Source organism: Petromyzon marinus, chromosome 22 (genome assembly GCF_048934315.1).
Source record: "Petromyzon marinus isolate PM22_M1 ecotype Great Lakes invasive population chromosome 22, UKy_Petmar_22M1.pri1.0, whole genome shotgun sequence".
Taxonomy (NCBI): Eukaryota; Metazoa; Chordata; class Hyperoartia; order Petromyzontiformes; family Petromyzontidae; genus Petromyzon; species Petromyzon marinus.
In genome coordinates, this window is record NC_133688.1 from 13,855,619 (window position 1) to 13,882,789 (window position 27,171).

A 27,171-nucleotide genomic window follows, 5' to 3' on the forward strand; every position below is an offset into this window, starting at 1 on the left:
ATGTGCTTTCTTGAGCAGGGGGACCTTACGGGCGCTGCAGGATTTCAGTCCTTCATGGCGTAGTGTGTTACCAATTGTTTTCTTGGTGACTATGGTCCCAGCTGCCTTGAGATCATTGACAAGATCCTCCCGTGTAGTTCTGGGCTGATTCCTCACCGTTCTCATGATCATTGCAACTCCACGAGGTGAGATCTTGCATGGAGCCCCAGGCCGAGGGAGATTGACAGTTCTTTTGTGTTTCTTCCATTTGCGAATAATCGCACCAACTGTTGTTACCTTCTCACCAAGCTGCTTGGCAATGGTCTTGTAGCCCATTCCAGCCTTGTGTAGGTCTACAATCTTGTCCCTGACATCCTTGGAGAGCTCTTTGGTCTTGGCCATGGTGGAGAGTTTGGAATCTGATTGATTGATTGCTTCTGTGGACAGGTGTCTTTTATACAGGTAACAAGCTGAGATTAGGAGCACTCCCTTTAAGAGTGGGCTCCTAATCTCATCTCGTTACCTGTATAAAAGACACCTGTGAGCCAGAAATCTTTCTGATTGAGAGGGGGTCAAATACTTGTTTCCCTCATTAAAATGCAAATCAATTTATAACATTTTTGACATGCGTTTTTCTGGATTTTTGTTGTTATTGTTGTTATTCTGTCTCTCACTGTTTAAATAAACCTACCATAAAAGTTATAGACTGATCATTTCTTTGTAAGTGGGCAAACGTACAAAATCAGCAGGGGATCAAATTCTTTTTTCCCTCGCTGTACATACTGCGTCCAATCCAGTATAAACTTGTGTATGCATTCAACAAGCACAGCATGGACACTCTTTGCACATTTATTGTGCAGCCCAAGATTGGGTTGTAAATGTACTGAGTAATGTTATGCAGGTGCGGATGCCAAATATTGTGAGCTCATTGGGTAACACGTAGGCTTTCGCGACCAATATTATTCATAATAAAGGTTTTTGGGTTAGATCGCGTTTATTTATAAATGTGTCGTAACCCTCCACCACCCGACACGGCCAATCAGCAAAAAAAAAAAAGTGTCACGTTGACAAAAGACAAATAATTCACTACTTCAGCCCACCGGTGTGTTGAAGAGTTAATCCACATTTACAGTTTGAGTACGACGTTTCGCTGGTAAATACTTCCAGCATCATCGGGCAATTCGCCAGAATGGTAAAGCCCTCGCTTGCTCCCGGTTTTATATAGAGCAGCAGGGTGACGTCATCACTTAACTCATCAGGTGCAGTGATTAGAGGCGGAGGGGGGGGGGGTAATGTAATTATATAATCGATTAGTAATCAGTCATTGGTTATGATTAGTAATGAGTTGTAGATTGGTAATTCTTTAAAACAAAATGTAATGTGTATTATTTAATAATACGCTTCCAGGCCGCACTAAGCCGGTAGCTGTCAGAGCGATTAAAGTTATTCTTGTTCCTCTCAATTTCAATGGATTCTCTAATTAGTCTTTGCCAGTAATAATTAGTTTTACACACCACTGCAACATTGTCAAAATCAATTGAGTGTCCTTGTTGACAAGCATGTTCTGCCACTGCCGACAGTTGTGTTTGAGATAATTTAATATTTCTCTGATGTTCTTTTAGTCTTACGCTGATGTTACGTCCCGTCTGCCCAATGTAGCAGCTGCCACATGAACAATTAATCCGATATACACCTTCTGTTGATAGTTTAGGTAATGCGTCTTTAGTGCAAGATACTATCAACAGAAGGTGTATATCGGATTAATTGTTCATGTGGCAGCTGCTACATTGGGCAGACGGGACGTAACATCAGCGTAAGACTAAAAGAACATCAGAGAAATATTAAATTATCTCAAACACAACTGTCGGCAGTGGCAGAACATGCTTGTCAACAAGGACACTCAATTGATTTTGACAATGTTGCAGTGGTGTGTAAAACTAATTATTACTGGCAAAGACTAATTAGAGAATCCATTGAAATTGAGAGGAACAAGAATAACTTTAATCGCTCTGACAGCTACCGGCTTAGTGCGGCCTGGAAGCGTATTATTAAATAATACACATTACATTTTGTTTTAAAGAATTACCAATCTACAACTCATTACTAATCATAACCAATGACTGATTACTAATCGATTATATAATTACATTACCCCCCCCCCCTCCGCCTCTAATCACTGCACCTGATGAGTTAAGTGATGACGTCACCCTGCTGCTCTATATAAAACCGGGAGCAAGCGAGGGCTTTACCATTCTGGCGAATTGCCCGATGATGCTGGAAGTATTTACCAGCGAAACGTCGTACTCAAACTGTAAATGTGGATTAACTCTTCAACACACCGGTGGGCTGAAGTAGTGAATTATTTGTCTTTTGTCAACGTGACACTTTTTTTTTTGCTGATTGGCCGTGTCGGGTGGTGGAGGGTTACGACACATTTATAAATAAACGCGATCTAACCCAAAAACCTTTATTATGAATCATTGGGTAACGTACACGTCCTCATAGTTATCCAGTGAATCTGATGTTCAGCATTTTCGTGACATTTGTAACATGACGTGACTTGATGGATACCATGCCTGAATACCACAAATATTTTTGTAGATGCATATTTTTTTTTTCTAAGCAACCTGTTTTGTCCAGATCTCAAGTGCAATAGAGATGCAGTTACTCAATTGGCTGGCAACTGGATTTGAAAGCCATTCCAAAAGAATTAGGACTTTGTGTGCTTGCGAGTGCTGTTTATGAACCAATTTTATGTTCTCTGGGTGTAATGGAGGTTGCTAGAGTTGTACACAAAACTTAGCTACAGTTTAAATCACCTTTGCACCAACCAATAATTTAGTAGTCACTTGGAAACACTGTGACCGCGAGCAGAATTATGACTTCGGTATGCTGTCGGCATTCCACAGAATATTTTAGTTTTCAGTTCGAGTATTATTCAAAGCTCACTTTAAAATAATGCTTTTAAAATGACAATTGAATTACTGAGATCATTAAGGGTTAAATTATTTTGCTGAAATAGGTAACAGAGATCTGTTTATTTTACAGTCCATTCAGTGACATGTGGTATGCAGTGATGTATCAGTTTATCGATTAACATGTACGGTCATCTTATGCTCATTGTACATGAATGTAATATTTTATTCAGAATTCATGCAATATACCACTATTACATGTTTATGCAGTGAACATAATCGTATATTTGGCACATTAATTTTTTTTAAAGCAAAGAACATGATACAAACGAAATTAATCAGTGTTTTAATAGCATTTCACACACATTGACATTTATATTACTGGCAGAGTGAATGGGGCTTTGGGTTTGCGTGGTGGTGGTGTACAGCATTAGACTTTATACTAACGTTTCACTGAAATGTTTAGTCCATGTTTGCATCTCAGACTTACGCCTTCAACTTTTTAGTGTAAGAGATGGCTTGGTCGGTTAAGAAGTAAGAATGCCGAGCCTGCACAGCTAGAATGTTTGGTTGAAATCTTGGACAGCTGCCGTTATTAATTTGGTTCTCAAGTGTAGCGAGTTGATGGTCTTAGTCCAGTCTCCATTGACAACACAAAAAAGGACAAGTATAAAATGTAGTTTTGCTATTGATTTGGCAAAAAGTCTCGAAAATAGAATTTTAAAAATAATTTTCAAAATGACAGTCAAACAATATCATAGCACAGTGTGCAAAAATGTACCACATACTGTGTAATTATTAAAGAAAAAGGCTGCTTGATTTCGGCAGGCATTCTCCTACATATGGGGTGTACTGCTCTGTGAGATTTCGAAAATGTCTATGACAAATGAGTCCGATATGATAGTTGGAATAGGGTAAACATACAAAAATCAAATCCAAATTTATTTCAATGAACACTTGTGTATATATATTAGTTTAATTTCTTTTTGACCGTACATAGTCAACTTTGCTAATTGGAGGTGCGGGGGAAGGACAACAAAACACTTGTGCAGAAAATTATTCATATCTTATTCCGTTTGGATGACTTTTCACGTTTGGATTGTTGTCGCAGTGATTCGAGCAGCCACGAACCAGAACAAGCACAAGCTCTTCCGTGACAGCGTGATGATACCGGCAGACAGTGAGCCAAACCTGCTGGCGCGTCTCGCCAACGAGCAGACGCCCTGGAAGGCCGCTCGTTTCAGCGCCTTCAACCCACAGGCGCGCTCCTCTGATGACCTCGATAGGGAGCCAGGTGAGATCGCCATCGAGGAAGAAGAGGAGGAGGAGAGCCCGGAAAATAGATCACCGGTCGCCGCGAGCAACTCGCCCTCGGTCACGCCGAAGAAGGAAGCGGTCTCTGCTTCCGCGGGAGAATTTGAAAGTGAGCGAGAGACGCATCGGAAAGTTGAAATCCCACAGGTGGTGCTGCACAAGGCGCCCTCTCTAGAGCAAGAAGGGTTTGACGTTTCGGAAGACAGCGTTTTTGACAGCGACCTTGAGGACGGCTTCGGTGAATCTCCGGCAGTGGCGCGTCGAGCCGCCTCCCCGAAGCACCAGAGCCCGGGCAAAGGCGCCGGCACGGATGCGCCCACGCAGACGATGACCCTACTCGATCAGGCCGACCCAAAGTGGCACCGCAATTCGGACGGTGACGTCTCAGAGATTCTGGATGCCTTGACCGTGGTGCGCCTGCCGGTCGAGGAGTTCTCGGACGTTGGTGCCCCGACGGTGATGCCGGGGGGCAGCAGGAAGAAGTTAAGCTCGTCATCTTACAGAGGTTCAACGGAGGATGCACACACCGAGGTCGAGGTGGAGTATAGGTCTCTGCAGGACAATGTGGATGGCAAAGGAGGCGATGCGCGCGGTCGCGATGAACAGCAGGAAAATGGGAATGTGTGCAATGGGTTTGCCAATGCCTCCCCAGCCCTTGAAAAAAAAGATGATGATGATGATGATGAAGAAGAAGAGGCAAACGATTCTGTTTTTTAGCAACTGTGAAATTATAATTTTACAGCGGAGCACAAAACCTGACAACGGCCATTTTTGCTACTTTGTTAAATGTTAGAGGAGCAACATAGGTATTATAAATATGCTTCATTTTTCTTAAATGGAAAGAGGTGATTCATAATGGGGAATGTTCAACGTGTAAGCAAGTTTCAGACAATTTGCCAGTTTCCACCACTCCACTTGCCACTTCTAAACTTGTAAATAGAAACAATGACAAACAAATCATACAATTGCTATTACAAGGAAGGTCTTTTTTTTTGCTTTTTATTCAAATAACTTGGTATATTACTAAGGGGGGTTTATTGTTACAAGAGTGAGTATTAAAATGTCACCATGTTTGATTCATTGCCACTCCACAGCTACAGAAAAAAAAGGTATTTTTACATTGTGAACAGAAACAATCGTGTAAATTGTGGCAATTCTTTTTGTTATACATGCATTCTGTATGAATAGTTTTTAGCAGCAATATTTTCACAGGGATTATTTCTTTTCTGAAAAATGTTGCATGACGCATTTTTTCCAGCGCGCAGGTATTCTTAGTATCAGAAAATGTTCCTTTAAAACGTAATTATATTGCAGCACACCATCGCAAGTGGCACCACACGAAGTAACCAATTTTCGTTTCGTTCATATTTCTGCTTGCATTGTAAATGTGGTTGTCAATTTTTGTTCTATGGATGGAAAAGTATTTTAACCCTGCTGCAACACAAAGTAATGCTAATTCCCATTATTGCGTATTCTTGCATGCTTCAGTGTTCATCATAGTGTATGTGTAATATTTTATTCGCATTTAAGTACACAGGGAAATTTGTATTTTGTCATGCTGTGATGTTAATGTATTTTAAGCTTTTAATTTTATCGCTTGAACATTTAAATCGGGCTTATTTATTAGCAAAAGTACAAGGGAAATATGACTGACGTACATTTGTTGGCATATGACGTTCTTAATCATGGCCAGCAATGTATAAATGCCTTTTGACCAACATTTACATTATCATTACTGTACATATTACTTTTAATCTTCAACATTTAATTTAAATCCCCCCTCTATTTTTGCCAACTCTATTTAAATACTGTAATGCTCATTTAGCAATAAAGGGAACGTTGCTACATAGTAAGTGAAATATGTGCTTAGTATTGTTAGAATTTTATTGTTGCCAGTGACTGACGTGATGTGATCGGATGGAGCCTCGAATTCACCTGCAATTTATGCCTATACACGAGACGGCCTTGCCCAAGACTACTTCTCACACAGATGGGATTTATGACATGGCCAAGTGATAATATGGCTTAGCGGAAGTGCAGTTTACCACTTGTAGCAAAGGTTTGCGGTTCTAGCCCTGCTGTCACCCTGGTTAATAATGTGGATGTATTCATTGTTAATGTGCCGTCTCCTTCGCAGGGGATATTTAAAAATAAATCCCGTGACATTCGATATGGGGTAGGCCATTTGCTGGTGTCACTGTCCATATTTGAAAAATTACCCACAAATTACTCAATTGGGAGGACACGTAGCAATACCGCCCCCCACCCACCCCTACTGCAGAATGTGCCTGTGAAACATGGTGCCTGTGAAACATGGTGCCTGTGAAACATGGTGCCTGTGAAACATGGTGCCTGTGAAACATGGTGCCTGTGAAACATGGCACCTTCTTGAGAGCCTTGCACACCTAAGAATGGCGCAAATACAAAATGCACCGATGATTTGATTTGAAACTAAATAAAGAAGTCTCGGGCAATGCTATTCCAAACCATAACTGCTAACCGAAACTATAACGCTACACAAAAGCTAAAGAAGTAGTGACCCTTTATATTTCATTTGCTGAAAGTGAAAGAAAGGGCAATTGGAACGGACCACCAACAGCTAAAGTCTATGATTGAATGAGGACATTGTATCTACGGTTGAATACAAATCTGCGTGAACAGATATGGTTTCTTTGCCTGTATCTGTGGTGATAGCAGTCCCTTCCCAAAGGGTTTTAAATATCTGCATTAAACAATGCTGGCGAAAAAATTTGATTGAAAGCTTTCGTGACTGCAGGGATTCATATTCTTGGTTCTTTCGGTAAAGTCACCACGTAGAAGGGAAACAATAAAATAATAATTGTATTGTTTTATATTTGTATTATTTTATTGTTTTCCCCTTCTACGTGACTTTACCGAAAGAACCAAGAAAAATGCTGGCGTACTTCAATAATGTGTCGAGTGTAATTTATTGTTCAAGGCACCATTTAAGAACAGGTATAAAGATAACATCTGTGAACAGCTAATTAAAACAATTAACACTGGTTTTAAACGTGATTTTAAGCTTCCGTGACTGCAGGAATTACTCTTTGGTTCTTTCGGTAAAGTCACGTGTAGAAAGAAAAAAATAAATAATAGAGTACGACGTTTCGATTGCAACACGAGCAACCGTAATCAGGTAGAACTGCATTTGAGAGAGATACACTCTGTCTCTTTCTGCTTGAGTGTCTGTCTGTGTGTCTGTGTTTTGTGTTTCTCTCAAATGCAGTTCTACCTGATGACGGTTGCTTGTGTTGCAATCGAAACGTCGTACTCTATTATTTAATTTATTTTCTTTCTACGTGACTTTACCGAAAGAACCAAAGAGTAACACTGGTTTTAATAAAAAAAATATATATTCCGTTGGTACAAGACATTTAAAAAAGTAGTAAACAAATAGCTAAATAGTATTGCGCGTAGCTTTGTAAACATACGTACAATGTATTTAAATGAATGTGAACAAGCCACATCAGTCTGAAAATAATTAATGTTTTCATAAATCAACCGGTTAACCAAAACCGTTAACATACATGTCAACACCCGATCGGTGGCTACCTTATTACAGAACAATTCAGACCTTATTGGTCACCCCGTGCCCTTATAAATCTCAGCGTTCATCTTACAATCCCATCGCAAGGGAGAAACACATATAAACAAAAAATAAAGGTTGACCGTATTGGAACGGCTGTACGCCGTATGGACCTGAAAACCTGTACAATAATACAGGGTAAACCGTATGGGTTTACAGATATGCGTTAAAATAAATTTGGGTTGTACCAAACTAAAAAGCAATCGGTTTCGATTCCCTCTATTTTTAACAGACCTTTCAATTTAGCTCATGGGCAGTTGACAATATCCAGTGGGTGGCGTGAGATTTCCCCATGGCAGAATGAGCCCAGCGGGAGTGTGGAATTACCACGTGCCATTAAGTGCCTGTCAACCGCCTCAAATGTAAAATTAGTTATAGCTCTGCATCAGCATCGGCCATACGAGAATGAAGACCAAGTGTCGATTCTCAATCCCGTTAACTGCGTGAGTCGGCGTCGCAATGAGATTGAATAATACGCAACTCTTCACCGCGGGTACAGTTGCACGGCACATTTGTTGTTAATACTCTGTCGGATGTGAGGGCTTGCCCCCTACTCGGGAGTCTTTGTTGGTCAGTTGGGGTTGAAGCCACAGAGGATTTGCATGAGAGCACAGTACAATTCAACAATGAAATAGACTTTAATGCTTGCCTACAACGTAGCTCTGCAGCCTAATAACATGTTTTATGCATCTGTAATGACGGCTTGACACGCTTCGCTTGAGATAGCACTTTATTGAGGGCACGTTCACTTGACATCAGGCGGAGACCCTCACTGCAACAGCCCCGAGTCTCCCGCACATCTCCCTTGCATGCCAACACGAGGCCAAGCCCCCCTTCTCGATCATTCTCGCTGACTCTGGACGCTCGCTCCACCGGCAAGACTCCACCGTCCTCTTCCGTCACCTGACCACGCTCCCTTCTCGAACATTCCCGTAGCCACCGGTCCCCCTTCGCACTCACAACCGATACCCCTTGTCATTACCTCCCGTGGCCACTAGTCTCCGCATATCGCATGCAGGCTCTTGTCATTGCGCATCCAAGCACCGTCCAGGCATTATCCTGCTTCGTATCCGAAGCCTGGCGCATTCCGGTTTATTTAGCCAAAGACGATATGCCGCATACGTGAGGCTTCATGGTTAGGGTTACCACATTTGTGGCTACAAGTGGTGAGCAGCCAACGCCACTCTTCATCATCTCCACCTGTTGTAACATCGGAGCCACGCCTGCTCAATCCCTATAGCTTACATAAGAGTTTTTTTGGGTTAGATCACGATCTAAGCCTAAAAACCTCTTGTAGATGATATTGGTCGTGAGCCGACGTGTTACTATAGCCTAGCCCACTGACGTTGGCCCTACCTACTTGCTTATTAGGCCCGTATACCAAGGCCGTACACCCCCCCCCCCCCCCACAATATTCAAATATGTTCAAAATGTCCCCCCCCCCCCAATATATTGCTATAAAATAGATTCATGTTTATATGACTGTGGTTGTACTTTATTAATCCCTAATCTCTGCCATTACATACAATGAAACAAGAAAAGGTAAAAAAGAAAAAACAGCAATGTAATACTATACACTATTAGACATTATTGTAAAAAATAAAGAAAAAGTCCATCCTATGTGTAAGTGAAATTTTTTAATATTTCTGGCAGGAAATTAGTTTTAAAGTTTATATTTTTTTCTGGGGGGGACCCCCAGACCCCCCCGGAAGATTTGGTCCCCCCCAATGTTGACTCCATGGCTACGGCCTTGCCGTATACTCATCTGCCAATTAAGTGTACCAATCCAGGTAAAAAAAAAGTATCATCGGGAGAAAAAATTCCGATTTTCACTACAATAGGCCAGCTTTTATAAAATTGTGACTGTCCGGGCCAAAGCGGGGAATTATAGTAACCTCATTTTGCAATCTACGCTGCTAAGATGATGATGATATTATCTGCATCCCTAGGGTGCGTCTTCGACCTAAGAAAGGTGGTGACCGTGTCTTCTGCGTCGTGGCTCCCTGCTGTGGGATGCACTCTATCTGTAATCCTTGACTCGGCGTCTCTTGACATTTTAAAGGCATGCCTTAAAACTCATATATTTTTTTGCTTTTGGTTCTCCCATCTCATACAATCAATCCTAAGTTTTGTTACCGCTCCTACACATCTCTTTCGTCTGTATGGCCCGGACTACCTATCATATGGCCATACTTTCTAAAGTAAATAATTCTTTAGTAATTTTTGCATTCAGTTTTGTTGTCCTTCCCCCGCACCAGCGATTAGCACGGTTGGCTACTTAAGTTCAACATGAATTCATAATACTGCTGCCTAATTGTTCAGATGTCGAATCACCCGTTTGACTTGCATACCTGTCAAACCCTTATCAGTGCTTACCTTATTAGAGACCAATTCAGAACTTATCGGTGACCCCGTGTTCTTATAAATATCAACGTTCATCCTACGTTCATAATAAAGGTTTTTGGGTTAGATCGCGTTATTTATAAATGTGTCGTAACCCTCCACCACCCGACATGGCCAATCAGCAAAAAAAGTGTCACGTTGACAAAAGACAATTAGTTCACTACTTTAGCCCACCGGTGTGTTTAAGAGTGAATCCACAACATTTACAGTTTGAATCCTACGTGTTCACTGGAACACGTACACCAAGCTCTCAAGACGAATGGATATTCAGACTACACAATCCGTAAAGATATCACCCTAAACCGTTGAGAAATAACTATCTGAAGACCCAATCGAAATCATCACCTTACCACACATAGCAGAGGTCACCAAAAATATTTCCAAAATCAAAAGCAAACACAAGATCCAGGTTCGATTTAACACAGTACATAAAATTCGTGATCTGATGTGATCCCCGACATGCAATACCCCGGCGTCTCCAAACTAAGTTGCGTCTGCGGCAGTAGTTACATTGGGGAAACTAAGCGATATGTCTCGGACCGAGTCGGTGAACAAAAGGCAGACCTGAAACACAACCGTGGCTGATCATTGTTTTAATGCGGTGGGCTCACACGACATTGATTCTCTAAGACGAAGGTACTTTGCAAACCCACTGGCTATCAATAAAGATTCGTTCATGAAGCCATCCATATATACAGACATAGACACAATTTCAACTCAGAAGATGGGTACAAACTCAGCAATCACTGGAAGGACGTTATCAACCAGTTTAAGACATAACTGGCTGTAATGTTTCCATTTTAGACCTGGCAGCCCTTTAATTGGTGGAAGCCCACCACCGGGACCATCACTGCCCACTACTACCATCACCTCTAGCAGCAACCTCCGTCAGTGTGTGTGTGTGGAGCGAAGTGCAATGTTTGCCTGGCGGCCCTTTGATTGGTGGAGACCCACTGCCGGTGTCGTTGTTTCCCCAACATTAACATTAGCTGCCCCGCCCATGCTGCTGACACTTGGGCGACGCCCATTTCAAACCTTTATTAACAGTTTGCCTTGAGAGCAGGGGTGTCCAAACTACGGCCCGCGGGCCAACTGCGGCCCGCCATCCATTTTTAATTGGCCCGTATCAAAATCTAAAAATATAATGGACTATGGCCCACTGTATTGCACTTCTTAGTTTAAACACTAGGTGGCGCTATGTATTGAACAAGGCAGCGTCTCCACAAAGCAAGCAATCGAAGAAAAAATTTGCTCAGGGTCACCAGAAATGCCGGAACCGAAGAGACGCAAGTTTGCAAGCGAGTGCAGAAAATTTCAGACTCGGTGGAAAAATGAATATTTTTTCATAGAAACCAAGGGGAAGTGTGTTTGTTCGATTTGTAATGAGAGTGTTGCCGTGATGAAAGAGTACAATGTACGACGGCATTATTAAACGAAACATCAGACCTTCACGTCCTACACTGGCGCCGAGCGGAAAGAGAAGTGAAAGCAAATGGCAGCTAGCCTGCTAACGCAGCAGTAGTTTTTTTTTCCGTGCTAACAAAGCTCAAGAAAATGCAACAATGGCCAGTTATGAAGTAGCTCAACTCATTGCCCTACACGGAAAACCTTTCCCAGACGGTGACTTTATCAAACAGTGCCTCACTAAAGACGTGGGAATAATGTGCCCGGAGAAAATGCAGGATTTCAATGATGTTAGTATGTCCAGAAATGCGGTTGTGCGGCGAATTGAAGACTTGTCAGCTAACTTAAAACAGCAAGTGTCAGATAAAGCTTTTGTGCTTTCGATTTTTACTCGATTGCATGCGATGAGAGCACAGATGCCACGGACACTGGCACAGCTGTTATTTTTTTTGCGGGGAGTTGATGATAATTTTTGCATTACGGAGGAACTGCTCGATCTTCGGAGTCTAAAGGGGACAACAACTGGGAAGGACATGTTTGAAGCTGTGTCAGATGCAATTGACCAGGCTGGACTTAAATGGGACAAGCTGTGTGGAATTACAACGGATGGGGCTCCAGCAATGACAGGCGGGCGCAAAGGAATGGCCTCTATGGTGAGTGCCAAGGTGCGGGAGAGCGGAGGTGAGGCTGTCAAAATGCACTGTATCATCCACCAAGAAGCCCTCTGTGCCAAGATATCCCAGCTTGGCGATGTGATGAACACAGCTGTGAAGACTGTCAACATAATTCGGGCACGAGGGCTTTACCACAGATAATTTCAAGTGTTCCTCTCTGATGTCGATGCTGAATACGGGGACCTACTCTACCATTCTGAAGTGCGCTGGCTCAGTCGCGGCTCCGTGCTGCAGCGGTTTTATTCCCCCGAGATCAAATATCGACAAGTTTTTGAAAGTAAAAGGGCAGACCTCTCCATGAGATCAGTGACCCTTTATGGTTGGCAGACCTGGCTCTTTTAGTTGACCTCACTGATCATCTCAACACCCTGAACAAGAGACTACAAGGCAAAGAGCAGCTGGTCCCACAGCTGTATGCGCACATGAAAGCATTCCGTGCGAAGCTCCGTCTCTTCGAGTCACAACTGCGCAACTTCAATGTAGCGCACTTCCCCACGCTGACCGAAATCAAATGCGCATTTCCAAATGCCAAACTCTCTGCAAAAAATGGGAGAATATGTCTCTGTGATCACATCTCTCATGACAGAATTCAGTCAGCGCTTCCAAGATTTTTCTGTCATTGAGAAGGAAATCACACTGTTTGCGGCTTCGTTTTCAATGGATGCAAAAGAAGTGGAGGAGAGTCTGCAATTAGAACTGATCGAAATTCAGTGTGATGATTCTATGAAGAATCAGCATCAGCTTCTCTCCCTACCAGACTTCTACCGGAGCTTGGAAAAGGCCAAGTTTCCTCTGATGAGACGCCACGCAAAACAAATGATGAGTCTGTTCGGCTCAACATACATCTGTGAGCAGACATTCTCTCTGTTAACGCTGAACAAAAGCAGGCTGAGAACCAGAACGACCGACAGCCATCTACCGTGACGTCCTTCGCATCTCAACCACCAAACTTACTCCTGACCTGCCAGCATCATTGCTCCCACTGAGCGCAACATTCTTCCCATTACAGGTGAGTTAAAAATATACACAGTTTTAATTTGTTAATAAGCCCAATTACTTAATAAATTCAGTCAATTAAAGTTGATGACAATTTTTTTTAACAAATGTTAGTTGATGTGTTAACAAGCCCAATAATGTATTTGTGTAATAAGCTTGAAATATCCACATCCCCTATTTCTCTTCTTGTCTCTCCCTTCATGCAGGACAATGAAGGGGGATCAGCACCCTAAGAACCAATCTGAGGCTGTCACTGAGAGAGAGAATGACCTGCCAACACTCGTTGTAAAAAAATAAAATGAAAATCTACTTAATGGAGACCTATGGAGGCGTTTGATGTTTCAATTATCAAACGAAATTTACCTGCATTTGATTGATTTCGTCAATATTAGTGCATGAGAAGTGAGCGCAGTACACCTCACGAAAACGTTTTTTTTGGCTTGGCCATGTTTTTGTTTATTGTAGTACAGAGTTAGACTGATGGCCTTAATCTTAGTTGTCTTGTGGTTGTTGTTGTTATTTGACTTGCATCCCACTGGGATTTTTGTACACAGCGTTGGTGTACGGTGCTATTTCAGGAATATTTTGATGTTTTTTTTCCTGGATTTTTCTGTTTGCACAGTCACATAATCACTTTAAGATGTTTTTCTTGTTCGTGTTTTTTTTGTTTGTTGTGGTTGCACCAGATTCAAGAACCGAATGGCTCACAGGGCTATACCAAAGTAATGAAAACTTTGAAACTATGTCTTAGTGAGTGGCCCAGCCCTTCGTATATTTGTCTGTATGTGACCCTCGGGAAAATAACAAGTTTGGACACCCCTGGCTTTAGAGGCTAACCCCCTTTCCTGATGACCACCGCTTGTGTTGCGATCGAAACGTCGTAGTTTGTTATTCTCTTTGAACCTATCTACGTGACCCCAAAGAATATGAATTCCTGCAGTGACGAAAGCTTTAAAGTCAAGATTTAATACAAAAAAACAATACGAGTGCAAAGTAGAGGAATGGTAAAGAACAAAAATAGTGCGACTGAAAAAGATGCACTCGCAAAAGGTGACGCGGCCCCATTGAATTGTACGTGTAAAACACTTTAGTTATTTCACGCGGGAAAAGGACGCGTTATAATAGATAGTATCGTAACAATTTTCTGTAAAAAAATGCAAATTAGAATCGATTCCATGGTTACGTTCACCAACTCAATGGAATCGATGCCACGGGGTTACGCTCCCGGCTCTGACGTCATCTCCGGCGCGCGCGCGTGGTGCAGGTGGCGGCTTACCCCCCTCCCCCCCCCTTAGACCACCACTCGCTCCTCCCTCTCCCTCGCGCGGCGTGCGCGGGTGCGCGTGCTTCCGGGGGGCGCGTGGGTGCCGAGGCAGAGAGGTAAGCGCCGCGCCGCGCGTTGGAGCCGCTGCGCTTAAGCTGCGCGAGCCCGCCGCGAATTGTTCACCACCACCACCAACCACCACCGCCAGCGCCACCGCGCGCGCGCCCTTCCCAGACGCTCGCTCTTCCCGCTCTTTTTCTGCCGCCCTCTCGAGCTCGCCCCTCGCGAGGCTGAGGCGGTGGCGCCCGCCCGGGTTGTGCTTGGTGTGTAGGGGGTGGGAGGAGGCAACCCTCGCCGCCTCCTCAGCCGCCGCCTCAGCCGCGCGAGGGTGGTGGTGGTGGCGGCTGGGGGTGGTGGTAGTGGGAAGCGCGCGAACGAATGGTCGCGCGCTTTCCCCGCTCTTACCCCACCCCATCGTCCTCCGTCATCGTCGCCGTGTCTCCGCGGCCTACTTGACTCATGCTTGACTTGGCACCACCACCAGCAGCAGCAACAGCAAGCGGCAGAAGCCTCTGTAGCTTCACGCCGTACGAATTGAATGCATTGTTGACTTATCAAGCGGCCACACGTTATTGCCAGTACATCTGTGGGTGCCGGCCGGCATCTATTCACGATCCCGCTATGTACAACCATCTCGTTTCCAAACCTTGGCCTTCACGTAGCAGTGGATCAAGCAGGGCTTATTCTGACGAGATGCCCGTGGTGTGGATAATGTTTGCGGCCTTTCTTTGCCGTCGTGAAATGCGCCGTTAACGATGATTTAAAACGTTTCGCGCCGCTTTTAATTGTATTGAACCCATGATAAGGTCATGCAATTGAGTTTCCTTGTGCACGGTCGCGCTAATTGTAGCCTGTGCACTTTAAGGGCTCTTGTGAATAGGATCCAGCCAGTTGCTGATAATAACTTGAGGTAATTTAACACTCGTGTAATTCGAAGCAATTTAAGTTTAGTATTACATTCGTTAACGCCCCCCCCCCCATACAAATGAAACTGCATAAGTTGTACAGTATTATATAGCAACTGCTGTGCGAATGGTCTGTCACTCCTTTTATCCGTGATTGATTTAAATGACCCATCGCCTGACACGTATTTAGAAAAGTTATTATGCATCATATGCTCAGTCACCCTTCGATTCAAAAAGGTTAACACAATAACTGATGACAAGGATTACAGACGCGTTAGCCCCCTGTGATTTACTAGCGGGCAGTACACGGCGCTGCCCGGGAGAAAAATATATTTCAAAACTTATTTTCAAAACTTTACATGTACAATCTTTATTTGAAGCTTTCGTGACTGCAGGATATCCTACGTTACGTGACTTTACCGAACGAACCAAAGACATACACAGATACTGAGCTATTGTGAAAGCCCGGTAGGACGTTTGTCCATTTTACTATATCAACAAAATCACAAGAGGCTTGGAGAAGTACACAAAGTAATAGAAAGTGGGGGGCAAATAGTTGATGTAAAAGTTTTTTCAGAAAATTGTCGACCTCCCCCCCCCCTCAAATAATATTTTTTTTACCCCCGCGTAGATATATATATACCTACACACTACATACAACTACAGAGTAAGTAGTATCTATTGACTCTAGTAGTAGCTACTGATTAATAGTAATTACTGACTGTAGTAACTACTGACAGTAGTAACTACTGGCCCTACAGTAGTATCTACCGACTCTATAGTAGTAACTACTAACTCTATAGTAGTATCTGCTGACTATAGTAGGATCCACTGACTATAATATTAATTACTAACTCTACAGCAGTATCTACTGACTCTATAGTAGTATCTACTGACTATAGCAATAGCTACTGACAGTAGTATCTACTGACTAGCAGTATTTACTGACCGTAGTGGTATATACTGACTGTTTTAGTATCTACTATCACAACAGCAGTGCATACCGACTGTGGTGGTACCTGCTTTCACTACAGCAGTGCATACCGACTGGTGGTACCTGCTTTCACTACAGCAGTGCATACCAACTTTGCTGGTACCTGCTTTCACGACAGCAGTGCATACTGACTGTGGTGGTACCTGCTATCACATCAGTGCATACTGACTGGTGGTACCTGCTTTAACTACAGCAGTGCATACCGACTGATGGTATCCTATGACTACAGCAATTCATTCTGACTGGTGGTACCTGCTATCACTACAGCAGTGCATACTGACTGTGGTGGTGCCTGCTTTCACTACAGCAGTGCATACCAACTTTGGTGGTACCTGCTTTCACGACAGCAATGCATATCGACTGTGGTGGTACCTGCTATCACTACAGCAGTGCATACTGACTGTGGTGGTACCTGCTTTCACTACAGCAGTGCATACCGACTTTGGTGGTACCTGCTTTCACTACAGCAGTGCATACCGACTGTGGTGGTACCTGCTATCACTACAGCAGTGCATACCGACTTTGGTGGTACCTGCTATCACTCCAGCAGTGCATATCGACTGTGGTGGTACCTGCTATGACTACAGCAGTGCATACCGACTGTGGTGGTACCTGCTTTCACTACAGCAGTGCATACCGACTGTGGTGGTACCTGCTTTCACTACAGCAGTGCATACTGACTGGTTGTACCTGCTATGACTACAGCAGTGCATACTGACTGGTGGTACCTGCTATGACTACAGCAGTGCATACCGACTGGTGGTACCTGCTTTCACTACAGCAGTGCATACCGACTTTGGTGGTATCTGCTTTCACTACAGCAGTGCATACCGACTTTGGTGGTATCTGCTTTCACCACAGCAGTGCATACTGACTGGTGGTACCTGCTATGACTACAGCAGTGCATACTGACTGGTTGTACCTGCTATGACTACAGCAGTGCATACCGACTGTGGTGGTACCTGCTATCACTAAAGCAGTGCATACTGACTGGTGGTGGTACCTGCTATCACTACAGTAGTACATGCTGACTCTATAGCAGTATATATCGACTCTATAGCACAAACTACTAACTTGACAGAGTGCCGTCGTGAGGCCTAGTCCCATGCAGAGCCCCCGGCCTCGCCTAGATTGCCCAGCCGGCCGAGGTGGCACCTTGGCAGGCTGGCCGCTACCCACGCCCCCCCCCCCACCATCCCCCCCGCTTACTCTACAATAATAGTATCTAAGTGCTATAATAGTATCTACCGACCCTATAGTAGTAAGTGCACACATTGGGGTGGGGGGGGGGGAGAGAAGAGGATATGATACTTTGAACAATTTACCTCAGCGTTGTGTGTATTTTTTTTCTCCCATTTTTAACGTGAAAGAGAATTTTTCCCCCCTCCAAACGAACATGTGTGCATTGCTCGGGGCAACCCCCGGTCAGATTTGTCACGCATGCGCAAATGCGTGCTTTGGCGCTCGCAGTGCGGCGTAAGGAAATACATAATAAATAGCACTAAATTGTTACTTTAACTACCACTGTTTATGGCGTGGGACCAGGGCTACTTTTTAAAAACGTAAAACCCACGATTTGCGAGCCAAATCCTTCGCAATTTTCATACAGACGGACAGACAAAGAATGCCTTTTATAGGTAAGATTAACATAATTGGGAACAATGGGACAATTAGCCAACGAAATGACATTCTGGAAAATATAAATACATTTTAAATTTTGTGCCTGGGTTATGTAGAGTATGTATGAAAGGGAATTTCAACCAATGTAATTTTTTGTAGCCATCCGCCATCCAAGCTGCTTCAAAACTGAGGCTGAAGTAAAAATATATTTCGAAATTAAAACAGTTGACAAGGATGGAACACCACATGAAGAAAGTAACACTACATATGAGAAGCGGGAGTCGGAATACGAAACACTTTTATCAAAGTGTTTCACAGAGACTTGAGAATTGACATCGGAAGGCCTGTGAATTTGGGCACAGGATGAATGAGCAAGTTCACAACACTATTGAAGATGTTTATTGGAGGAACACAACTGTTAAACAGATCAAAGTATGCTTACCAATGTCAAATAAATAGACGGATGAGAGCAGGTTGGAGTACATACTGATGTGCCTAAATATGAAACATTTCGGTCAGTGTGTATGAACATGTGTGACATGGATCGGATACAAGGAATCTGGCAGAAAATGTAACAATTTGTGAAAGTGCGTAATTAAGCGTGGAGAGGATCCTGCTTAGAATTATACTGAGACACAAAGAAGAACACATTGATCAGGGAACACACACATTAGAGACACTGACTTTATGAAAGTGAGCTTGGTCATAGAAAGGATGATGGCTGGTGGCTGAGCTTAATGACAGTGGCAGCCAAAAGAGAGAACATGCCCAAGAGCACATCCACCACGGAGATGGAGGAATGAGATCAGCTCAAGTGGAGGAGCTAGATGGATTCTTGCATTCCAAGGTAGTAATGGCTTGGGGAGGCATTAATCTAGGTGTGGATAGATCACGACTGATGATGCGGCTACATCTATCTACATTTCTATCAATGACAGAAAGATAAATATTGACTGATTAAAACCCAAGTTATGTCCTAACTTCTACATTTCAAGCCATCCCAAAGCATATAATCTCACTGGGTTATCACCTGTTTAAATATACTAGCTTTTATTCAGTGGTGTGCATTTTACTGAACTAATCTTTGTCATTAATGATTTATCCCCAAAAGCCTCATACTAAATGTTTCATGTACTGAAGAACAAGATGCGGTACAATCTGGAAACATGTAGGTTAGCTGTACAGCAAAAACGTGGAAACCTACATCTAATCATTACACCGGTTAAGAAAGTTTGACATTTGACATATTTATGTTTAACTTCTTTCACACCTGTGCGTAGCCAACCGTACTTATTGGAGGTGCCACACGGCTGACTTATATTTCGTCGTGAGAGCCGGGAAATACATTGTGACTGCCACATGGTGTGTGTATCTTACAGTGATGTGGGCCGTGTTATGGAGGGGTGCGAGTTTGAGTCGTGGCTGCAGCAGGTGTCGCGGGGCTTCGTGTCGCTGTCGGACGGGCAGCGCAACGCTGTTCTGGACGTCCTCATTGCCAGCAGCGGCCCCACGCAACTGCGGCACCTGTCGACGCAGCTCGAGTCACTGCTGAAGCGTGACTTCCTGCGCCTGCTGCCGCTGGAGCTCAGCTTTCACCTGCTCAAATGGCTGGACCCCAGGAGCCTGCTCACGTGCTGCCTAGTGTGCCGCTCGTGGAATAAGGTCACTGCGTAAGGCCCTCTGTAGGGGCGTTTATGCTGGGGTGGCCATACCCGCTTTTTCCATCGTTCTCGCTGAGCTCTGTGTCGCATGCTGTTATATATACATATCCACATTGGTGCACGGATTTACACCATACTTTGGTCCTTAACCCTTTACCATTCCGAGAAGACTGCAAGTTGCAGGGTCCGTTCCGTGCATCGCTGAATCTCGGAACGCACAAGTGGTTCAGCGTTAAATTTATTTCGAGAGGCATAGCTCCATTGTTTTTAAAGACCATTGTCCTCATTGCAGAGAACTGTAGTGACACGACCGCACTATGATAGCTGGCGTTAAACTGTGCCACATGCCCTGCATGGCCTTGCGGGAACCTCAGTACCGATAAAGTGATCTTATTTTTTCTTCTGGTTCTCTCTTGATGATGTACATGTCATCACAATGGAATTAGAAGAAAAACTGATGGTGTGATACTCCTCGGGGATATCGTGGAGGTTGGGCGTCATTGAACAGCAGCTGTAGGAATTGTGGAGGGTAAACGCATTGGCGAGGTGTGGTGGCGTGAACGGCTTTGACATGATATTTTAACCTTAAATGAATATGCTTCTCCCATTTTAGGTAAGGCCCTCCACAATCTGTGACGGTCGCAAGGATTGTTTGACCATAGTTCTCTACACTAGAGTGGGTTGTAAAAGGGGCACCCCAAACTGATTCAAATATCACTCGCCATTGATGTTGGCCATGACTCGAAATGAAAATCGGGTTGCTAGGTTGATAGTGCAATGTGCAGACTATTGCAAAGCCGCAGCTCCACCAAAAATGTACTGCTATAAAATGATATTGCAAAACTTTTCGTTATTCCTTAGCCATTCATTACATGAACAAGCAGTGTTTGATGTTATTTGCATGCCCTGCAGGTGTAGGATGGTGTAGTGGCTTTGGGAAAAAAAAAATTGTTACATTTTAATCAAATGGATGATTATTTAAAAAAATAATGAGCATGTAAAATATGCTGACAATCAGTATTTTATTTGGAAACATTTATCATTGCGATAGATATGCCAGATTTTTTTTTACGTAACAGTTTTTGAATATCTCTGAGCGGGCATGTCTCTGTAGGTAGCGCCCTGTAGTTTTCGAAACAATGGACATCGAAAGTCAACTTTTTTACGAGGACATGGTAGAAAGTAAAGTAACTAAAGGAAAGATGTATTTATTAGACTTTAGCGATGTAACAATTCACTGCCTCCTTGATCATATTTGAGTATACTAATTTGAAAGACGCTGTATGAAACTTAGTTGATTATATTTATATTAATTATTCCAGGACAGGATTTGATTGACTTTTTTATTGTGTATAGAGAATCACATTGGCTGCATGTTTTCCATGAACCAATAATCTACACTTAAGTATTGTAACAAAAAAACTCTTTAATGCACAAAGGCATTGTAAGTGTAACAAATTCAGTCTAATTCATTACATCCCTGTTGGACATATATGTTCTCCAACGAATATTGCATATATACAGTATATGTCAATGTAGAGCCTGTTTTATCAGTCCACTACCTCGTGAGGGCCTCCTCACGCCGTGCGGGTTGTGAAAGTTATTTATATTTTGTATATTGGTTAATAATCATGGTGCTAAAAAAAGGTCACGTGTTTATCCATTTCTGTTGTGCTCATAAAATGTTTTATTTTTATTTTCAGCCATCAGAGGCATCACACTTATAACCCAGTGTGTGGCACTCCACAGTCACTATAAGAAAATAGGTTTTCCCCCCTTTTTTCTGGCAACAAAACTCCAGTCACTGTCTTTAAGTCATGCCACCATATCTCTTACAGGTGGTGAACGGCTGTAGCGAAGTGTGGTTATCTGCATGTCGTGAGCTGGGCTGGCGAGTTCCGGATGAGTGCAGCACGCAGGATGGCCGCCACTGGAAGTGCGCCTACATCCAGGCCAACCGGCGGCTGCGTCAGCTGCGAAAGCAGCAGGCCTTTGAGACCTCCTCGCTTCTGGGACACAGTGCGCGTGTCTATGCCCTCTACTACAAAGATGGTCTACTGTGCACAGGTAAACTAAGCTATTAACTATATTTTCTTGTATTTTACCAGGTAAGGCCCACTGGGCTCCATAGCGCTTTTTTTAGAAGAGACCTGGCTATAAATCATAGCCCAACGAAGTTGCTTATCACGTAGGAATTTTAGCAGCCAAATACTCTAAAAACAAGAGGACCCGGAGAAAAAAACCACATGACCACGGGAGAACATGAAAACCCAAAATATACAGGCATCGGGGTCGGGATCAAGCTCTCGACCTGCATACCAGGCGAGAGAATTAACATCTTGTGACCTTGGCACCACAAAAGTCACAGGGCCTTCATTAGGCGACCAGATGTATTGATTTGGCTTTGACAGACTTGCTTTAAGGAAGGCTCTCCCATTGTCTGGAAGCTTTTGTGAAAATCTTGATTTTCTTTGTCAGTTTAAGATTTTATGGCCTCATGCTCAATTCACGATGTGTGTTAAGGGTGGGCCTACCTGAGTTGTGGGTGGGACTAACAGAGGAGTTGGTGGGGCCTATGATCGGTAGGGTGGCCGACAGAATGGGTGAGGCCACTGTGGGCAGGGATAGTAATTGAGTGGGTGTGACCAAGTAAAATTTTGTGGGGCTGAACGAGGGAGGACTGCCAGCTCAACCATGTGTCCTGATTCACCCTCATAAATTTGTTAGCCTAAGGTCTTCATGCTTGGATATTTATCGTGCTCTTTTGGCAGGCTTGAGATTTGTTGTGGGACCAGTTGCTTGAACAACTACTTAGCTGTGTTTCCATTAAAATATACGAACAATAACCAAATTGAATCAAACTTGCCATGAATGTATAAGTTGAGAAACTTCCAATCGGAGTTGTCTCTTTAGGTTTTAGAGCACTGCTTTAGATTCATCGTAGTTTCCTGACTAGAGCTTTACGAACGTTGTCATGTGTGCCTTATTCTTTTTATTCCTTGTATCTTAAATACATTTAATTAAAACAATGTAAAGGATTTGTATATTTTTTACCAGGTTATGAGTGTGACATTTTTTTAAAAGAACATATCAAGAATTATAGATGCTGCGGTGTTATAGTTTGCACCTGGTTAGACTTGGAATTTAGAGATTTCCGGTTTGATTGGACCTTCTCGTGCCACAGTTGAAACCATGGGCATGTTTTTTCAACCTCTTCTCCTCTGTCCACCAAGCAGTATAAATAGGTATTTCGCAGTTAGGTGATTGGCACGTTGCATGTGGTGGGATAGAGTATGGGTATTCCTACTTTTTCCAATATTTCACCAGCATGGTAGAGGAAGCAAATTACCCCCTCGTATGTATGTACTGTATGTTGAACTTCTTTCACACCATATGTAGCCAGTTGTGCTCATCGGATGTGTTGGTCTCTTGAGTTCCCTAAAATGGAGGCCTTTTTGCCAGCATTGCCATGAGCATGCTGGCATGCAGGGCGATCTGTACATTTATCTTATAAATGATTTTCTCTGTCATGCTATTCTAGATGGTCAATCTGATATCCAGCATTGAGGTTGATACGCCGAATTATCAGGTAAAAACATAAATATATGAAGTCGACCTTATTCACATGAACTGCACTTCATAAGCTTCCAAATGCATGTTCATTGGAGTTGGTAGAGCGGTCTCAGAGTTTTCTGGACAAACTGATGAGCAGTTTTGTAGATTTATGAATGTAATTTACGCATGCAGTGTATGTATTTTTATAACTGCTTACTCTGCGTAGGCGGTTCTCAAACTATTTCACTTATCCAAAAGTAGAAGGGAAACAATAAAATAATAAAAATATAAAACAATCAAATTCTCACGACGTTTCGACTGCAACACAAGCAATCATCATCAGGTGTGAAAACCACAACAAGAAAAATATTAACATTTTTCAAATTTTCTTGTTGTGGTTTTCACACCTGATGATGATTGCTTGTGTTGCAGTCGAAACGTCGTGAGAATGTTATTGTTTTATATTTTTATTATTTTATTGTTTCCCTTCTACGTGACTTTACCGAAAGAACCAAGAATATGAATCCCTGCAGTCCCGAAAGCTTTAAATCTAAATTTATTCACCAGTAGTTCAGCCTTTCACATTTACCAGTTTCTTCTGTGTATGTGTTAAATAACATGCATCGCTTACCTCTACATTTATAAGACATGTTTAAGTTGTATTTTGGGACAGGATGTCAAAATCCAACCCTCGAGAATCTTTGCGACAGGAGTCATATATAAATGTTAGACGTGATGAGTCATTCATTTTTCAACATTAAAAGTGACAGGAGTGAGGTAGGATATATATTATCCTCTAAAAAAATTAAAATCGATGTTTCTTCTTCAGTCCGTTTCAGCAGGGTTTTATCAGGTGCAACCATAAAGCAGAAAACATAAGTATAATATAATCCGCTTGATGGCATTTGGAAGTAAATATTGACGGCACGTATATAGATTATCTTTTGGAAAAATGCATTTAAAAACATCTGCTACAGCTTTCAGATTTGCCCTTGAGGTCAATGCTATTAAGTAATGTCTGCTGTTTATTACAATCCAGCATTGCATGCATGTTCAGTCTTAATTTTAAATGCCTAAGTTACATATGGTGCAAACATTAAATGTCATTTCAATTTGCTCTGAGGCGGAATATCAAAGTTGCTTGTTTGGCCCTGTAGTCTTTTATTCAAATACTTTTGTTCATTTGCACTCGCTCAAAGAAATGTCAGATGTCAAAACATCTTGTTTTGTGATTAGCATTTTTATTGATACATGTGAAAACGTCGGCTTATTGCCATTAATGCAGGTACATCACTATTAGCAGAGTTAATCGTCAGACCAGCAGAGGGCAGTGTTTGATCACGAAATTCGGCAATACTGTACACTTATTCCGATTTACGGATAGGGATGCATTCTTCCAAAAACACGTGATGGGAATGGAGTTTCGCATTAATTTGGCACAAGAAATTAGGGATGTCTTTTGGGCAATCATTCCAACTCTACTGCTAATCTACAAATATACACACATATATAACTTTTTTATAATACAAATATAGTAAAGAACATAAACATTAAACTATAGAATAATAATTATTTTAAAACAAAAATAATTAACCCCCCAGTCAGGGAACTCACGTCACAGGTGATGTGCAAGCATTACTGTTGCACTCTAGGGATGCCATGACACTGTCGTGGATGGATAACGCAGCCTCCCGGGTGGTTATTGTTTGATCTCATGGCGCGTGCTTTGTGTAATATCCGTTCATGCTGAAATTCGATTTCGTGAATCGTCAAGTGTCCACAATTTGTCAATTGCATTTACGCAAAAGTTCGTAAAACCCGAACGTTTGTAAATCGAGGGATACCTGTACAGGCAGCCCTCGCCTTAAGTCAGTTTGATTTATGTCGATTCAAACTTACGGCAAGTCGACAATTTCCACCCGTGTTATTACTTATGTCGGTTGGAACCCACACTTAGGGCACGACGCTGACTCAGGCGCCGGTTCTGCACACAGACAAATATACAGTACGTCGCCTACTTAGTGTGCCTGCCAATGTGCTCCGGTGTGAAACCTCTCCGCATCCTTAGTGACTTTAAAGCGTTTTTTTAATTAATTTAATCCTCTAGCAATGGTGTTGAAAATAAACGTAGCAGAAAGGCAATGACTGTATTCAGTACAAATAAGCCAGAAATCAGAATCCGGTTAAAGAACTTTATAAACACTGTTATTGTACTTTATATATTATTCGTGGTTGTGTTCACATCTCGATGCATATCGGACTCTTGGTCGGGAATGTAAGCACCGAGTATATAATTTATCTCTGAAAATCGGTCTCGACTTGCGGCACATTTTCTTGGAACGTAACCTGACAATGTCTTGAGGAGTGCCCGTAGTTAAATTCAGTAGACTAAAGAAAGCCATGCAAACACCCCGATTTTCCTGCGCATATCCCCCTGACCGCACACAACAAAACTGTCTCCGACAGAGCCAACCGGTTTTGTCTTACTCGTTGAAGTGTACAAGTAATAACTGACAAATTTTGCATCAAATCTAACATTTTTTATCAGAGCAAACTATTCTTGTGACACGTTGGCTGTTACAGCATGTATGTATTTACATTATGAGACCTCCTTTGCCAGTAACAAGATATAGGAATAGGTTTTACCCCTTTAACTGGCACAAAAACAGACACCTTTATTCAAGGCATCATGTTTGCAATAACCACAACGCAAGCAGTCAAAATGCAAACAAAAGAGACAACTCTGATAATAATATGCACTGTCCTTGAATTTGATTGGTCCACACCCGAGACGGCTTTTCTTAGAGCCCAGTCTCCATTGGTGTTGGACCAGAAGACGCCAAAAGGCGTACAACTCAAAAACCAGCACACTATCACAGTATTGAGGGCTCGGGGTGAGCATTTACATTCATGATGCCTTGAATAAAGGTGTCAGTTTTTGTGCCAGTTAAAAGGGTAAAACCTATTCCTATAGCATGTATGTAGTTTTGTACTCCTGTGTCCATATGCGCGAACGTGTTTGTATGCATCACTGTAATGTATCTATTTATATAATTCCGTGATATCGTCTGAACTTACTGTCTGCACCAGATATTCACGTTTGTAACTTTATACAGACGTCGTATGGCTATGGTTGTGCATACTTATTTTTGACTGAATCGGATTGTATTCTGATTAATGATGTATAAAGTTGCAGGTATTGCCTTTGTAGAAAGAGTACATTTTCTCAGAAGCCAGACTCATTTTTCAGGGGCAGGGAGCCTTTCCATAAATAATTTAATCACTACAAAATTACTGCATGTAATTAACATCCAACACATTTAATTAACACTTAATGACATTAAGTCACAATTTAATATATCAAATTTAAAGCCATAAGAAAATCACTGCCGTACAGTTTAACCTGGGTCACTTGCCATCATGATGAAGCGAAGTCGGACGGCTCAGAGGTTCACTGATTGTGAAACGCTGAAGCGCTTTTCCATTTCACCGATGACTGTATCTGTTTATTTGTAAAATAGATGAAAAAACAAAGGAGTGCACTCACAGACCGTGTTTGTGACTGAGGTGCTCAACAGAATTGCTTAACCAATGTCTCATTCTGCCGCCATTGTAAGGTGATGACTGCGCTCTTTTTGCTTTTAACATGAACAATTTAAATCTACGTTTTTCATTAGATAAGCATTTAAAAACAACTTTCATGTTTTTCATTTATATCGAACTAGCGGGAAGTACCCGGTGTTGCCCGGGTCAAAAAAATATTTCAAACCTACTCTTTAAAATCTAACAGCAGTGCATACTGACTGTGGTGGTACCTGCT

General features: G+C 42.5%; 2 protein-coding genes across 4 annotated transcripts in view; both read left to right on the top strand.

Annotated features, from left to right (window-relative positions):
* LOC116944969 (protein Niban 2-like) overlaps positions 1–7,876 on the top strand; it is a 52,739-nt gene extending 44,863 nt beyond the window's left edge. Inside the window, exon 14 of the mRNA XM_032958972.2 lies at positions 4,006–7,876. Within this exon, the coding sequence (XP_032814863.2) occupies positions 4,006–4,925 (920 nt within the window). The 3' untranslated portion in view covers positions 4,926–7,876. The remainder of the gene's footprint in view (positions 1–4,005) is intronic.
* Positions 7,877–14,532: 6,656 nt separating this feature from the next.
* FBXW2 (F-box and WD repeat domain containing 2) overlaps positions 14,533–27,171 on the top strand; it is a 128,142-nt gene continuing 115,503 nt past the window's right edge. For all 3 annotated transcript variants that reach the window (XM_032958970.2, XM_032958971.2, XM_076068733.1), the window contains exons 1-3: positions 14,533–14,672; positions 19,515–19,797; positions 21,635–21,863. In XM_032958970.2, coding sequence (XP_032814861.1) covers positions 19,531–19,797; positions 21,635–21,863 — 496 coding nt within the window. In that variant the 5' untranslated portion in view covers positions 14,533–14,672; positions 19,515–19,530. The remainder of the gene's footprint in view (positions 14,673–19,514; positions 19,798–21,634; positions 21,864–27,171) is intronic.